The 15084-nt window shown below is 43.7% G+C and overlaps 1 protein-coding gene across 1 annotated transcript in view; it reads left to right on the top strand.

Moving 5' to 3' along the window:
* Positions 1–15084, top strand: part of SLC6A11 (solute carrier family 6 (neurotransmitter transporter), member 11) — a 102667-nt gene that overhangs the window by 660 nt on the left and 86923 nt on the right. Inside the window, exons 2-4 of the mRNA XM_005870132.2 lie at positions 2945–3079; positions 3203–3343; positions 5552–5642. Coding sequence (XP_005870194.1) covers positions 2945–3079; positions 3203–3343; positions 5552–5642 — 367 coding nt within the window. The remainder of the gene's footprint in view (positions 1–2944; positions 3080–3202; positions 3344–5551; positions 5643–15084) is intronic.

Here is a 15084-nt window from a genome sequence, read left to right as displayed (position 1 = left end):
GCGCATGCGCACGTGCTCTTCGCACCTCCGAGAGCCGCCTGCCGGCGCGGCACGTGATGGCCTGTCTGCCGCCCAGTCCAGGAGCCTTTGCATTTGCGACCTGTACTGCCTTCGGGGGCGGGAGACAACCCCTTGGAGCCTCTGCTTTGCTAACTGGAAACCTCCATGAGGAAAAGGAGCTGGCTTTTGAGCGCTTACTGAAACGCCAGGCTCCATACTGAGCATCCCGTTGAATCTGTAGACTCATCTCACCCATTTTGCAGATGAGGCAACTAAGGGTCAGAGAAGTCACTCACTTACGAACTGTGATAAAGATGGCGTGCTGATACCAAAGGCCTTGTTTTTAAAGTAGGATTAGACGGATAACCGGGAGTACTTTTTGGTTAGGCTCTGCTGTTTGATTTCTTGCCCAGTCTTTCATTTGCTCTTAAGGCCCTTTCTATGGCCTCCTTTTGGGCCTCTCTGGTGGAAGAATTGGCACCAAGCAGTTTCCTTTACTGGTCTCACAATCACCCACGACAAATAGCAACAACGTTGATTTATTGTTTAGGAGCTGCTTAGAGATTGGGGGTTGGGACCCAGGAAAGGAAGGTGATGAGATAATCCTTTGTAGTAACAACATTTCCAACTAAGTTTGGTGGAGATGCAGCAAGTGCATCCTCAAATCTCTCAGTTTAAGAAATGGGCTCCAGACTTCAGGAGCTCCCACCTGTCATTATTATCGGAACAGCCAGCAGGTCTGAGGCAAAGGACCTTGTAAAACTTTATTGGGTGGCATAGTTTCCCCAAGACAAAGCCTGTATCTATGTATTCTTCTCTGTCTTTGCTGTTTCCCTGCCTCTCCAGCAGACACCCAGACCTCAGTGAAAGTAGCTTGGAGTTGGCTGGCAGGGACCATGCTGTTAGGCTGTGTGGAGCAGGATTTGATGTGTGAGCAGCTGTAGGGAAAGCAGTAAGGGTACTGCTTAGCCTGAACCCTTTCTTTGGAGACATTCATCCTGAAGGCACAGGCTGCTCCATGCCTGCTCTACACTGGTAATGACGTGGCTGCTGGTGTAGTGGCGTGGCAAGGGGCAGAGAAGCAGTGGGCTCCGGGACCCTGAATGTGCCCTGCACCCTTAGCCGTGGATCCCACCTCTCTTTGCAGATTCAGCCATCATAAGCTACATGTCTGCTTAGAAACATGTGCAAACCCTTTAGAATAGCCCCAGACAAAAACTGTTTTAGCATAATATTTTCATGCCAGAAAGTTTTATACCAAAACTAAAAGCATTTCTAAGAGCAGAAAACAGGATAAGTTGGGTTCATTACAAATTCTGCCACAGATTTAAAAGGTTGTCGTGAGTAAAGTTTAAAAATTAGTCTTTTTTAAAAAACTCTAACTTTCCAAGATTCTCCATTGGGTACACAGATATCTTGATTTAATTGAGATCGTCACCTTAAGTATTACTAGCTTTGTGGATATATAGGCCAAAAGGCTTTTAAAAGTGTCATTTGTTAGGTTCTAGAGCAGTGGTTCTCAACCTTCCTAATGCCGCGACCCTTTAATACAGTTCCTCATGTTGTGATGACCCCCAACCATAAAATTATTTTTGTTGCTACTTCATAACTGTAATTTTGCTACTGTTATGAATCGTAATGTAAATATCTGATATGCAGGATGTATTTAGGCGACCCCTGTGAAAGGGTCGTTCGACCCCCAAAGGGGTCACGACCCACAGGTTGAGAACCGCTGTTCTAGAGGATTCACAGGTAAATTACAGCATATTAGGAAAGCTGCTGCAGCTTGTTTTAATCACAAGTTTAAATTCAGCAAACACCCTCTTATCCCCTTTCAGACACTTTTGGCCTTCTAATATTGTTGGGGTATCTGTTTATCAACTGTTTACCTTTTTAAAAAATATCCACACAGCTCTACTCATAGATTTTAATGGTAGTTTAAAGTATTTCTTTTCTAATGTGAAACTTTAAAAATAGTGTCTTGCACAGAAAAGCTAAGAACCTTTCAAAACCTGGTGGATGTGGTTCTATTATCAGGATTAATCAAAATTGTTGCTATTGATCCTGCAGTTAGAGAGACTTCATTTAGCAAAAAGCAATTTCAGTTAAAGCCTTCATTTGTGAGATCAGATGGTGGGGAATGGCATGTGTTTTTCATGCTTTGTTATTAGAGAGAGAGAATGAGGGATTTGGAAAAATCCCTCTCTGGTTATAATAGCTCATGTTCACCTCAGTTATTTAATTTGTTTTATAGAAAGGCACAGGCAATGGGTATTGTGTTTCCAAATAGGAGCACTAAGGCTTATGGTGGTCTTTTCTCAGATTGATCCAAAGCCAGCCTTTCTGGACAGATTCTTGCTGCAAACTCTTTATAACTCAATTTCATACCTGGGCCTCAGGTATAGGCGCCTGATGTTGCTCATTGCATATCTCCTTAAGATTACTTTTCTTTATGAAGAAGCTATTTTGCAGGTCATTTCCAAAGTAAATAGAAGAAGGGGTCCCCTCACCTGGCCTTTTGAAGTTACTTTAGAATAAAAAGGAAGGATGCAACATTCAGAGAGAATGAATTTGACCTATGCTGGAGGGTGAAATGTAAAAACAAGAAAATCAAGCAATGAAATTCTTTCTTTTACATTATCATCTTATCTACACAATAATTCTGTGAGATAAGCGGTATAGATATTAGGTATTAAAGCCCCATATTACAGAGGAAGAAGTTGAGGCAGGGAGATGAGAGATAGATCACTCAGGGTAACAGGTAGCAGAGGGCACAAGCCCAGGCCCACATTTTCTGACTCTGGTCCTCATCCTGGCAACCTGAACTCAAGCTCAGAGAACATTTTGTCTTGCCTGCAGTAGGTGCTTAGTAAAGATTTCTTGTGCTGAACATAAAATGGTGGGAGCAATTTTAACCTCATTCCCATATTTTGCATTCTTGCAGGAGCATTCCTGATTCCCTATGTGGTGTTTTTTATTTGTTGTGGAATTCCCGTGTTTTTCCTGGAAACGGCTCTGGGACAGTTCACGAGTGAAGGTGGCATTACATGTTGGAGAAAAATTTGCCCTTTATTTGAAGGTAAAGATTGAGTTAATCAGAAAATAAAATTATGCCTGAGTGATGTTAGGTTATGACGAGTAGCTGAACTGTTTATGTGAGTTGGACAGAGATTTAAATCATTCCCTTTCCTTGTTCTTTCAGGCATTGGTTATGCAACACAGGTGATCGAGGCCCATCTAAATATATATTACATTATCATCTTGGCATGGGCCATTTTCTACCTGTGCAACTGCTTCACCACCGAGCTCCCCTGGGCCACCTGTGGGCATGAGTGGAACACAGGTATGCCCTCAGGGAGGGTCTCTCTTCTGGTCCTGCTGGGGAACCTGGTATTGGGGGGTGTGTCTTTGTCCTGGAATCAATCCTGACCTCTGGGCTCTCTCTGTGCGTCCAGATTCCACTGAAACTGTAGGTCAGTTCTGCACTGGGTCTGGGTCCATGCTGTGGGTTGCAGTGCTGAAACCTAAGCTGAGCCCTGGTCCAGGAATTGGCATGGGTAGAAGATGATGATGCTTTTTCTTCGCTTTGCCAAATACAGAGACTGAGCCCTTTGGGGGCAGAGTTTCACCTTGAGGGATTCAGACTCTAATTTCAGCCCTGCTTCTCTAGGCATTGGATTTTCCTTTGTGAAATGAAGGGGTTGCAAATGGGGCCAGTAAGCCAATTAGGCTTTAGGTCAGTGACCAGCAAATATAACAGATTTATTTGACAGCTCAAATTGAAAAATCGGAAGACTTCACATGAAAATCCAGATTTCCAGCTTCTCTGGAAAAAATTGAAAAGATCTGGCAACACCAGACCCACATTCCCACATTCTTGCTTGGCAGCAATGGTTGCAGCAGAGAGGCAGCTGTTACCTTTGGATGAGGCCACAATCCTCACCCAATTCACTTTGCTCATTACTTTACCTGTCCAACACAGGTAGCTATTTGAATTCACTATCCCACCCTACCGCTTGAATAATCTAAAGATTATTTTAGATTCTAATTTGGTATTTGCTTTTCAATTTGTCATCCTTTCAGGACCGAGTCATAATCCAGAGAAGGCAAATTCATACCAACTCATATCTGTGGTACCTATGCTTAGAGCAGACATCACTAATCAATTGTAGAACTCTTGCCTTTTGAGTTTAGTTTTGACCTCAGAACCCTTCTCAGCAGTGCTCCAGGCAGCTACTGCCTTTTAACTGAAATTGACATACATGCTGTAAGCTATTCACCATCCCTGTAGTTAGGTTGTCCCTGGAAGCGGCCTGTCATCCTGAAGGCTGAGCTATGGCGAGATTGGGTAGGATGTTGGTCACCAGCAGAAGGAACAGCAGGTATTAGGCCTAGAAAGTGCTATGAACTAGCTTCTAGCCCTGCATAGCTTTGCCCTGCTCCCTCTCCTGTTGCATTTTGTGGACTTTTCACTGTCTCTTTAGGGCCCTGGTTCTTAACCTTTCTTTGGCCAGGGATCTCTTAGAGATGTTTATCAAATTAAAATTCAAGGACATATTCTTGGAGGCCTGTGAGTCCTCCATGATAATTTAATTGTGTATATTTATTTTGAGGCTACTTTAAAAATATGCACAGGTTCTGGATCATCTGCGCAACACCTTATAACAGGACAGTCAGGATATTTCAGTGCCTGACTTTGTTCGTGTTTACAATTAAAGATGTATTCTTGGTAAATAGGATGATGGCAGCCCAGGAGAAAAGAGCAGAGAGATTTAATTCATAAATGGTGCATTAGTACTAAATGAAGTTCCAGTTGAGAACACCTCAACTTATAGGAATAAAGGTTTTGAAAAAGCATGAACAGAGAAAGATGGTGATAGAGTTGAGTCTCAAATAGTGCATGGAAAAATAGGCAAGCCAAGCCCAATATAGACCCTGCCTCCTGCCTGTCAGTTCATTTCTGTTGAAATCCATTTTAACATTACAAAATGGCATTATCTTACACACCTGCTTTATGCTATCAATTTGAATTGTATTGGGTCTGTAGTTTAGTTGGTATTTATTGGTAAATTTAATTCTAGTTTTATAGTTGTATGAATGCTGTAATTACAAAGACTTTGTAACTCGTTATTTATTTGTGCATGATTAATGATTATCTTAATAAAAATACCTTGTCAGACTTAAGTGTCGGAGAATGTGTTTTACTCTAAAAAAAAAGAACTTTGAGAAACATAATTTTAGAGAATCAGGCAAGCCTTTGACAGGGAAGTGGAAAAAGGGGAAGGAGATTCGTGAAGAAGGCAGGAAGAAAGTTTGATAGGGCACATTGAGTGAGAATAAGAGAGAAAAGGCTCCCTGCCCCCCAAACTTTTCCTCCTGTTTGAATCAATCAGACCAAGCCTCTCAAACTGTTTGTAAGTTACTGATTTTACCCACACTGTTCTTCGAGGCATGTTTACTTGGAGCAGTTGCTCCATCGGCTCTGAATGTTTTCCAAGATCCAGCCCTTGTGGAGGTTAATCTTGTATTTCTTGTCTTGTTTCCACTGTAGAGAAATGTGTGGAGTTCCAGAAACTGAACATGAGCAACCACAGCCATGTGTCCCTGCAGAATGCCACCTCTCCCGTCATGGAGTTTTGGGAGTAAGTGGAATCTGACTCATCTCCCCTGTCCTTGTTCTGCTCAGTTAATATTGCCCTCACCCGTGGAAAAAGCCTGACCCTTCCTCCAGTCTTGCACTTCCTGGCGTCCGTGGGCATTTAATGGCGCTGGGAGCCAGAGTGGACCTCTTTAGAGGCTCCCCAAAGGGACAGCTGAGAGAAACGCTTTCTTGTTCTTCGATGACATGTCAGCATGCCTAGTTGCTTGTGAGGGCAAGAAGTGATTGGTAAAATGATGCCCAGTTTAAAAATGTATTTTTAACAAAAGAGAAGATGTTTGCAAAAATCTTAAGTCAAGAGTACATTTAGCCTAGAAAGCAGACCTCTCCAGGGGGAACAGGTGAGCTTTCTTTCAATAGCTGAAGTAGATGAACTTTAATGGATAGAGGTTATCGAGAGGCAGGTTTCAAATGTGCTTAAGGAAGAGCTTAGTCTCGCAGCATTGTCTGTAAGTACTTCTGAAAGTTGTGAGCACTCATCCCCAGAAGTGTTTGACCAGTGTAAGGCTGCTGCCGAGTGTTGTTGGGGAGGTGTCTGAATCCACAGACATTACAGGCAGTAATTGTGTGGGTGGGTGGGCATTTCCCGGGAGATGGGAATTTTTTATCTGTGTTCCAAAGGGGTTTATGACCTGGGAGTTACGGGGCTGCCACATATGGTTGTATTAGTTGTTCGCTGCAGACCCCTAGCGGGGCATTATGAACACTGTGGAGTGTGTGCTCCAGAATTGTGCAGTGTCAACCTGCATAACTGCACACGATGGCCCTGATTTAGGAGCATCTGCAGTAAAAGTGGGGTCCCTGTCCCACGGTATTCAAGAGGCTTCCTTTGTGGGTCAAAGGCTGGCTGAATGCTTTCTGACTCTTTTTCATCTGAAAAAAATCTGGTTCATTGAAGAACCTCCGCTATCTTAATGCTCTTAATGCTCATTACTAGTAGCATAGAGGAGCAGTGATTTTATGAGTGATTTTTATTTCTTTCCCAGGTACCATTCCTCTCCTCCTCTTTAGAACTCATTATGCTGGATTTAGATTTATCATTCTCATGTTAATGCTATATGTATATTCGAATCCTAAATAGTACCCAGGTCTTTCTTGTAGGTTTTAAAATTTTACATTAACGGTAACCCTTACTTACATTTTTACAAAGTTGTTTCTTTGCTCAATATTGATTTAAAGATGTGTCTCTATGATACGTGTAGCTTTGGTTCATTCTGTTTTTCCTGTTATATAGTATTTCAATGTATGAATAGACTTCATTGTATTTAAATGTGGTCTGCAGAGGAGCAGCATTAGAATCGCCTGGTTAGAAATGCAAATTCTCCAGCTCTTCCCAGACCAAATGAGTCATAGTCTCAAAGAGAGGATCTCTATACAATATAGCGCTAGAGGGGTGGCTGCTGTGGTGGGTGGGTCTGTGTGGCCTTTTCCAGCCCCATCAGGTGATGATTTCTCAGAGGACTGCCACAGAAACTTCTTTTGGACCTGCACATTTGAGGATCTGTAAAACATGGTCTCTGTGCTCCCTTAGAGAACCCATCCTAAAATCCCACACTGGGCAAGGTCTCTATGTAATTACTGTTGTTTGCACCATTCATTTCCTTTGTAACATATATGGAAAACCTCAATTAAGTAATTATTTATGCAATATGCTTGTTTATTGTCTGAATTTCCCATAGACAGTCATGAAGCAGCGCCTTTTCTAGTTTTACTCACCACTGCTGGTCTATGGAAGGCCCCCAGTGAAGGATTACAGGATAGATGCATGAGAGACAGGCAGGGAGGCAGTATTTCCTAGAAAATACTACAAAAGAAGTGTCAAAGTGGGCTCTGGCAAGAATTCATCTTGTCGCTCAGCTCCCCAGCGACAGCCTTGATTACTTCCAGGATCCCTTTACTATCCATATCACCTACCCATTTGGACACAGATTCAGGAGGGGACAGTTAATCTGTGTCTGCAGGTGTCCCTGGACCTTTTTGCCTGCGACTGGGTCATTCAAGGTGAACGTCCATGGGATAATGAACCCAAGGTTCTAGTTTTGTATTCGTATTGCCTCTGCATCATCTATACGGTGTTGAATTCTGCATCCTAAAAGTCCTCAAATTCTGGTATGACACTCACCCCTTCAGAAGGTGCTTCCATAAGACAGCTCTAATTCATCTTTCCCCTGGAGAAGAGCTTGGAATGTAGAGACTCTGGGAGATGTGCATAGCATCCTATGAAAAACTATTTGGGCCACATAAATTTGAGAAGGGCTGAAAGCTACCTAACAGATAGAGAATATTTGTTATCTTTGATTAACCCAAATTTCCAAATGTATTTTCCAATGAAATCTTTTTCCTCCCTCCACCCCCACCCTCACTCCCTGAATGCTGGCATTATAGGACACATAGTCTGACAAATACTTTTCTAGGAGGAAGTTCTTCCTTAAGTTGAGCCGACAGTTGGCTTCTGAAGCTTTGGAAACAACAGGCCTTATTCCTTTTCTATGTGACAGCCCTTCAAGTATTGGGTCAGGTTTCCTCAAAAACATTTCTTCTCTAGTTCTTTTGCTGTGGCTCACGGGTACCTCACCTCTGTTCACGTCTTCAGTGCACCCCTTTTGTCCTTTTTCAATGCCTCTAACTCCGGGACCTCACTCAGGGCCACATTATTGGTCAGAGTAGACTGCTTTGCATATTCATTCATTTGGCAAGTGTCTGAGCTCCTGGGGCGCATAGGAAGAACACTGTGCATTTGTGGAGGAGGCGGAACTATAAGATGCGGATCTAACCCTCTAGAAATAGAGGTGGGACAGGCCTGCACAGATTACCATAAAATTCTTCATAAAGTGCTGCTTCTCTGCCCATGGCCAGCCATGGCTTCACCTTGACCTTGGGCATCTGCCCCCAACCCTATTTTGAGGATCCATTTCCTTTTCCAGGGTATAATTAAAATTACTAGCTTAGCCAGTGAAAACAGCTCAGGCCCTAAGTCAGTCCTGGATTCTGGCTCGAGCAGGGGACCTATGGGGTAGGAGTGGCTTTTCTTCCTGATTGCAGATTTCAAAATTTGGCCATCCTGGTATCCCTTAGTAACTCACTGTGCATCTGGTATCCTTGCATTTATTTAAATATGTTTGCAGTTCTAAATTTTGAGCTTGTGTCCTCTGGTGGGATTGAGTCCTAGTATGTGTGTAACCAGCATTGTGGCATCAGATGGACTTTGTTTTCATATTCTTTTCTCAGTCTCTCAGGTCCCTTTAGTGTAGGGTTTTGTGAGCAAGTTCATGCTTACTATGTATACAGTTGAAATCACTTATGCATGGTGTTCATTCAACAAATTCTTTTGAGCACATATGGTGTGCTTGGCCCGTATTAAGCTCTAAGGACTATATCTTTGTTCAAAAGGATGAGGTCTTGTTTTTCTGGTTTGTGTACACGAAGAGTTTTTCAAAATTTGTTTATTTCGGGTTCTGGCCAGTTTGGCTCAGTGGCTAGAGTGTCGGTCTGCTGACTGAAGAGTCGCGGGTTCGATTCGGGTCAAGGGCACATACCTCAGTTGCAGATTCAATCAGGGCGTGTGCGAAAGGCAACCAGTCAATGTGTCTCTCTCACATCAATGTTTCTCTCCCTCTGTCTCTCCCCCTCCCTCCCCACTCTCTCTAAAAAATCAATGGGAAAATATCCTCAGTGAGGATTAAAAAAAAGAAAAACATTTTGTCTATTTCGGAGTCACGTGGCCACTTGAATTGCTTTTCTTTGGATATAAAACTGGGGAGGCAGACGAGCAAGAGTGAAACCCTGATTCTCTCTGTGGGCCCAGGCCCTATCCCTGCCTCTTTTTCTCATACTCCTCTTCCTCCCTGCCCATATCCTTCCTCTGCACTGGCATTCTTTCTGTCCTTTGTTCATACTGGGCTTGTCCCACCCTCAGTCTCAGGCTTTTGTTGTCCCTTTGTTTGGAAGATTCCTCACCAGGTCCTTGTGTGTCTGGCTCCTTCTTATCATTTAGTCTTAACTCGAATGTCATTGGGAAGGCCTTTCTGCCAATTCAGCTAAATCAGCACCCTGCGCCTCTCAACCCACATCACTCTGTTTTATTGTCTACATAGTACTTAGCTGAAATCCTCAGGTCTTTGTTTGCTTGTCTATTTTCTCTCTCCCTCCATCCAAGTATAAGCCTCATGCCAGCAAGGGCAATTCTGCTTTATTTTCTATTATCTTGCCAGCGCTTTCTAGGTGCTCAATAAATATTAGTTGAAATGGATGAGTGGAAGAGTAAATGAATGAATAATGGCTGTTTCTTAACCCCTGGGAGTTTATTTTCTTGTCTATAAACTGGTAATGATGATAACACCCACCTGCAAGGCTGAGATGAGGATTAAAGAAGTCCTCACCAGTACCAAGCCCAGCACAGTTTAGGTCCTTTGGGAAGGTTTGAATGCAGACAGAGAATGTTCGTGATTGACTCTACTATTTTGGGGATGGGGATTAGCCCTGTTTCCTGCGTTGCCAACTTCTCCGGATTGCTGTGAGGATAAAAGGAGAAAACGAGTACTAAGATCTTTGATGGGTTGTAAATGAGGTGCCCAAGTTAGTTGCTGGTACTGAGGCTAGGTGACCTGCTCGGCCCCTGCCTCTGCTGGTGTAGATTCATGACTGAGCCTTATCCAGAGTTGGCCTGTGTGTCTGAGTCAAAATCCAGCACTCCGTGGCACTATCTGCTTCTGCTCGTTTGGATTGCTCCACTCCTAGTATATCACTTCATTCACAGTTATACTTCTTCCACTTGCCCAGTGCACGAACATGGGCAGCTTAGATAACCATCCTGAACTTCTGTCTAGTCCTCCAGAAATAGGATGGTCATAGGACCTACCTGTCAGGGTTGCTGAGAACATCAGATGAGGCCTGTATACTTTGAACATGGTACATGTGTAATATATGGTAGTTAATTTTACAAGGAACACTTTATTCAGATCTTTGAAAGTCTACATGGGTACCTTTCAGAATTCTTAGGGAAGGCTCAGCCAGGTCTGTTTGCTCCTCACAGTGGACCTGGAGAACTCTCTTAGTGTATTTTTTCCCCTTGAATGTTCTTTCAACATTTTTGAGCAGCTATGCACTGTGTTCTGGGCACCTTGTCAATAGCCAGTAAGATGGGGGGCGGGGGTTGCTTTCTGTCCCTGAAGAAGCACACAGCCTGGTAGGGAAAGCCGGAAAGTAATATTATTGTTTATAATTATTATTTATAATTATTATTAATAATAATAATTATTATTATTTTTAAAATATAAGGCAACATTATCTTTAGGGTGCTTGCATGGAGCCAAGATGAGGAAGCCCAGATGTCTGGGCTTTGATGAAGGTTTCCTGGAATTGGCAATGTTTAGCTGGGTTTTGAAGGATGAAAAGAAGTTCATGTAATTGATTGTGGAGTGAGTGAATGGCACGCCAGGTAAAGAAAGTAGCATAGGCCAGAGCCCAGAACACCTGAAGTTGTTTGTTGAGGCTTGCAGACTTTGCCTACAATATGACTGCATCTGGAGCCTGGGGAATAGTGGGGGACTTTGCTGAGGAGTTAGGCAAGGGCCAGGATATCTGTTCAGTGATAAGTCTTTATTGAGCACCTACTGTGTGTCAAGTATCATTGTAGGTTCTGGAAAACAATATGAATGAAACAGAGACTGACCCTGGTGGAGCTGACAGCACAGACTAACCAAATAAGCAGAAAGCATTAGGTTAAGTTGGGATTGGTCTCCTGAAGAAAAAGCAAGCAGGGAATAGAAAGTGTCACAGGCTCAGGAGGGCTTCTCTGAGGAGGTGGCATTTGAGCAGGGACCTGAGAGAAGTAAGGGATCTAGCTCTGAGGCTGAGGGAGCATGAAGTCAATGACCCTGAAGTGGGAGGATATTTGGAGAAGAGCAGGCAGCCAGCGAGGCTGGAGCCAGGCCTGAAGAACCTTGCACTTTTCAAGGTCCTTGAAAATACATAGATGCCTTCAAAGGCTATCTATAATAATAAAAGAGTAATATGCTAATTAGACCAGACAGCCGAACGACCTTCCAGACATCCTTCCGGACGACCTTCCAGACGAAGCTGCAGCAGCGGGGCCAAGGCAGAGGCGGTTAGGGACGATCAGGCAGGCAGGTGAGCAGTTAGGGGCAATCAGGCAGGCAGTTAGAGTGGTTAGGGGTGATCAAGCAGTTAGGGGCGATCAGGCAGGCAGGCAAGTAGTTAGGGGTGATTAGGCAGGCAGACAGAGTGGTTAGGGGCGATCAGGCAGGCAGGAAAGTGGTTAGGAGCCAGTGGTACCAGATTGCGAGAGGGTGCAGGCTTGGCTGAGGAACCCCCCTCCCCCGTACACAAATTTCATGCACCAGGCCTCTAGTAGCATCTATGGAGTAATAGGATTATGTCTGAGAGGAAGATAGACATCCGGAGGGGCAGGGGTAGTGGGACACTTGCTTAGTCCAGGCGCCTGAAGCTGAGACCTCTGCCTGGAGAGAGGGGAGGCAGGGTGGGAATTGGTGCCCTCACCTGTCGGGAAAGATGGGAGGACGATGGTAATTCTGCCTGGTCATGCTATGCACAGAGGTGATTAAAGAAAACCACCTCTCTGATCCCTTAATGCCTCCTCAGCCTCCCACTTGCACTTAGATATCTCTGCACTTCCTGGGTGGGCTTTTCCTGACAAGGGAGGATGGGAAGCTCCGTTCGAATGTGCCTAAATTCTCACGGCTTTTAGATAGCAGCAGAAATCAACTTAGCATAACTCCCAGTACTTGGGCTGCACATATGCTTTGTCCCCAAATTCCACTTTGACATTCTGTTCTATAGGCATGACGACACTATTTATGTACACCTTGTTGATGGTAGCATTGTATGTGATAGGTAAGAAAAAAATATGTGTAATATGATTAGATAACTTATGGTATATTCCTGCACAACCACTAAAAAGGAATGGGGCAGAAAAGGTGTCAATATGGAAAAGATATCTAAGATAAGATTAAGTGAAAAAGGCAAGGTATAGAATCTTACATATAATAATATGTATATTAAGATATATGTATAAAAATACATATATATGTATGGCCCAACCGGTGTGGCTCAGTCATTGAACGTCGACCTATGAACCAGGAGGTTAAGGTTCGATTCCCGGTCAGGGCACATGCCCAGATTGCAGGCTTGATCCCCAGTGAGGGGTATGCAGGAGGTAGCCAATCAATGATCTTCTCTCATCATTGATGTTTCTATCTCTCTCTTCCTCTCCCTGTTTGAGATCAATAAAAATATTTTTTAAATATATATATGCATATGCCTTATTCACATGGAACATTCTGGAAGGATTCATAAGAAACTGTTAATTGTGGTGATCACCTGAGAATGGGATGGGGGTAAGAAAGGGGATAGAAAGAGAGAATTTTACTTTTTGCTTTATACTTTTTTGTACTATTTGAATTTTTAAAAAATAAAAAACCAAGAACATGATTATTTGATACTAGTAAAAAAGTAGAAGCCCTGGGGTCACTGAATGAGTTGTCATTGATTGTAATGATCCTTCTGTTTGAATGACAAATCCCATTTACAGCTCTGGTTTCACCTTACTAATCGTTATTTATTTTTACAAATCATTTTTGTTAACAATTTATTTAGTTTTTAAATCAGCCTTTGGAGAGGGACAGAAGAAAAAAAATCTCCATTTTCCCATTATTCAAACATAATTTTGGGGAAGTGAGGGATTGCTTCCCTCATATACCCAGAACTGAAAGCCAGCCTCATTGGCTCCCACTGCCCCCCAGGCAGCCACTATTTCTCTAGAAGGCCCTGCTCTTTGGGGCTACCTGCCCTTGTGTGTTCTGCCCTGATGGACAGAGGAGCTTGCCTCTCAGAGAGAGATTTTTTTCTGGCTTAATCCTCCCACCAGGGAAGCATTGGGCCCTGATTTAAGGAGAACAGAGAGAAGGTCCAGTTGAGGATGTAGATGGTTCTGCCACACCAGACTCATTGTGAGAGAGAGAGGGCCTGGCAGCCCCTTACAGCTCTCGGCAGATGCACCAAAGCAAATCCCAATCGGCACTATGTTGCCTGAGCAGGATATTGTGTCCTTTTTATTTTAATTGTTTGATATTTAACTGATTGCAAAAATTGTGAATGTGTTGTAAGCAATTAAAGCACAGCAGATATATAAATGTGATACGTTTGCATATCAGATTATACAGTAGTCACCTCTTATCTGCAGTTAAGTAACTTTCATCACTTCACCCATCAGGACATAAAAGGGACCTCAGACAGAACTCTTCTGGGTCAGTCAATCTCTGCTTCTCACTAGTTAGTGTAAGACATCCAGTATTTGTTGGGGTGGTGGTGGTGATTTTACTTACAAATATCTATAATGATCAAGAATGGAGACTAAGAGATCATAGCTCTTCAGTACTTACTAACCCCAATTACTGCTACTCCTACTGCTCCCATTTTACAGACAAAGGAAGTGAGTCTCAGGGAGATTTAAGTATCAAGCCCAAGGCTAATTAGTGGAAGCCAGGGGATTCTAAGGCAGGAGAAGCTAAGGGACTTGTTCACAGTGTCTCTTTTGGCAAAGCCCAAGCCAGACCTGGGCTGAAAGCAGGCCTCCTGATTCCTGCCTGCCTTTCACACTCCATCTGCCTGTCTCTGAAATGCCATTAGCTATCTGTTTTATCTTGGGCAGAAGCTGACTGGCATGCATACCCTCCTCTCTGCATGCGTACCTTCCTCTCTGCAGCCCCATGGACCTAGGCTCTGGAAGGAAGAGTTTTCAACAGATGGGGAGGTATAATTGATGGGGAGAGGGTAGGAAGGAGAAGCTAATGAAAAACGACTGAAGACAGGGCTCCAGTGCCCTGCAAAAACAAAACAAATTGCCAGTTGGGTTCTGTGATCTCTGGATTTCAAGGGGTTCCTTTAGACTTGCTTCTAACAGAATGCTGTGGTTTCCAGCTGAGCCAGGTATTGAGTGAGAGACCTGCAGACTCTGACCTGCTGGGATGACAGATGTAAATTGAAGCTGGCCTCTCCAGCGTACAGCTGATGGCCCTGCGGGTGCTGGCACCAGGTGTTAATGAAGGACTTTAATTCAGGCTTGGGCTCAGAATAACTCAGAAGAGGCTGTTTCTGGACAATTGGGCAGTTTTCAAATTTTAGTGCCTTATTTTGATTCTAGATTATTTTTAACAAAACCATGAGAAAGTATGTAAAACTCTCCAGATTTTCTCTCTCTCATGCACCTCTGCTCCTCGCTGTCCCTGGAAGACATCCAGGATGGGGAAGAAGCCCCAGACCTGAGGGTCTGACTGTCCCACTGACCGGTGGGGACCCGACATGTGATTCTGAGCCTCTGTCTCCTCGCGGGTGAAATGGGTGTACCTCTCCTGTCAGTATGAAGTGATGGTGGTAGGGGGGAAGTA

Source organism: Myotis brandtii, unplaced genomic scaffold (assembly GCF_000412655.1).
Source record: "Myotis brandtii unplaced genomic scaffold, ASM41265v1 scaffold312, whole genome shotgun sequence".
Classification (NCBI taxonomy): domain Eukaryota; kingdom Metazoa; phylum Chordata; class Mammalia; order Chiroptera; family Vespertilionidae; genus Myotis; species Myotis brandtii.
Note: the sequence above shows the minus strand (reverse complement) of the source record. Positions and strands in the feature narration are given on the sequence as shown.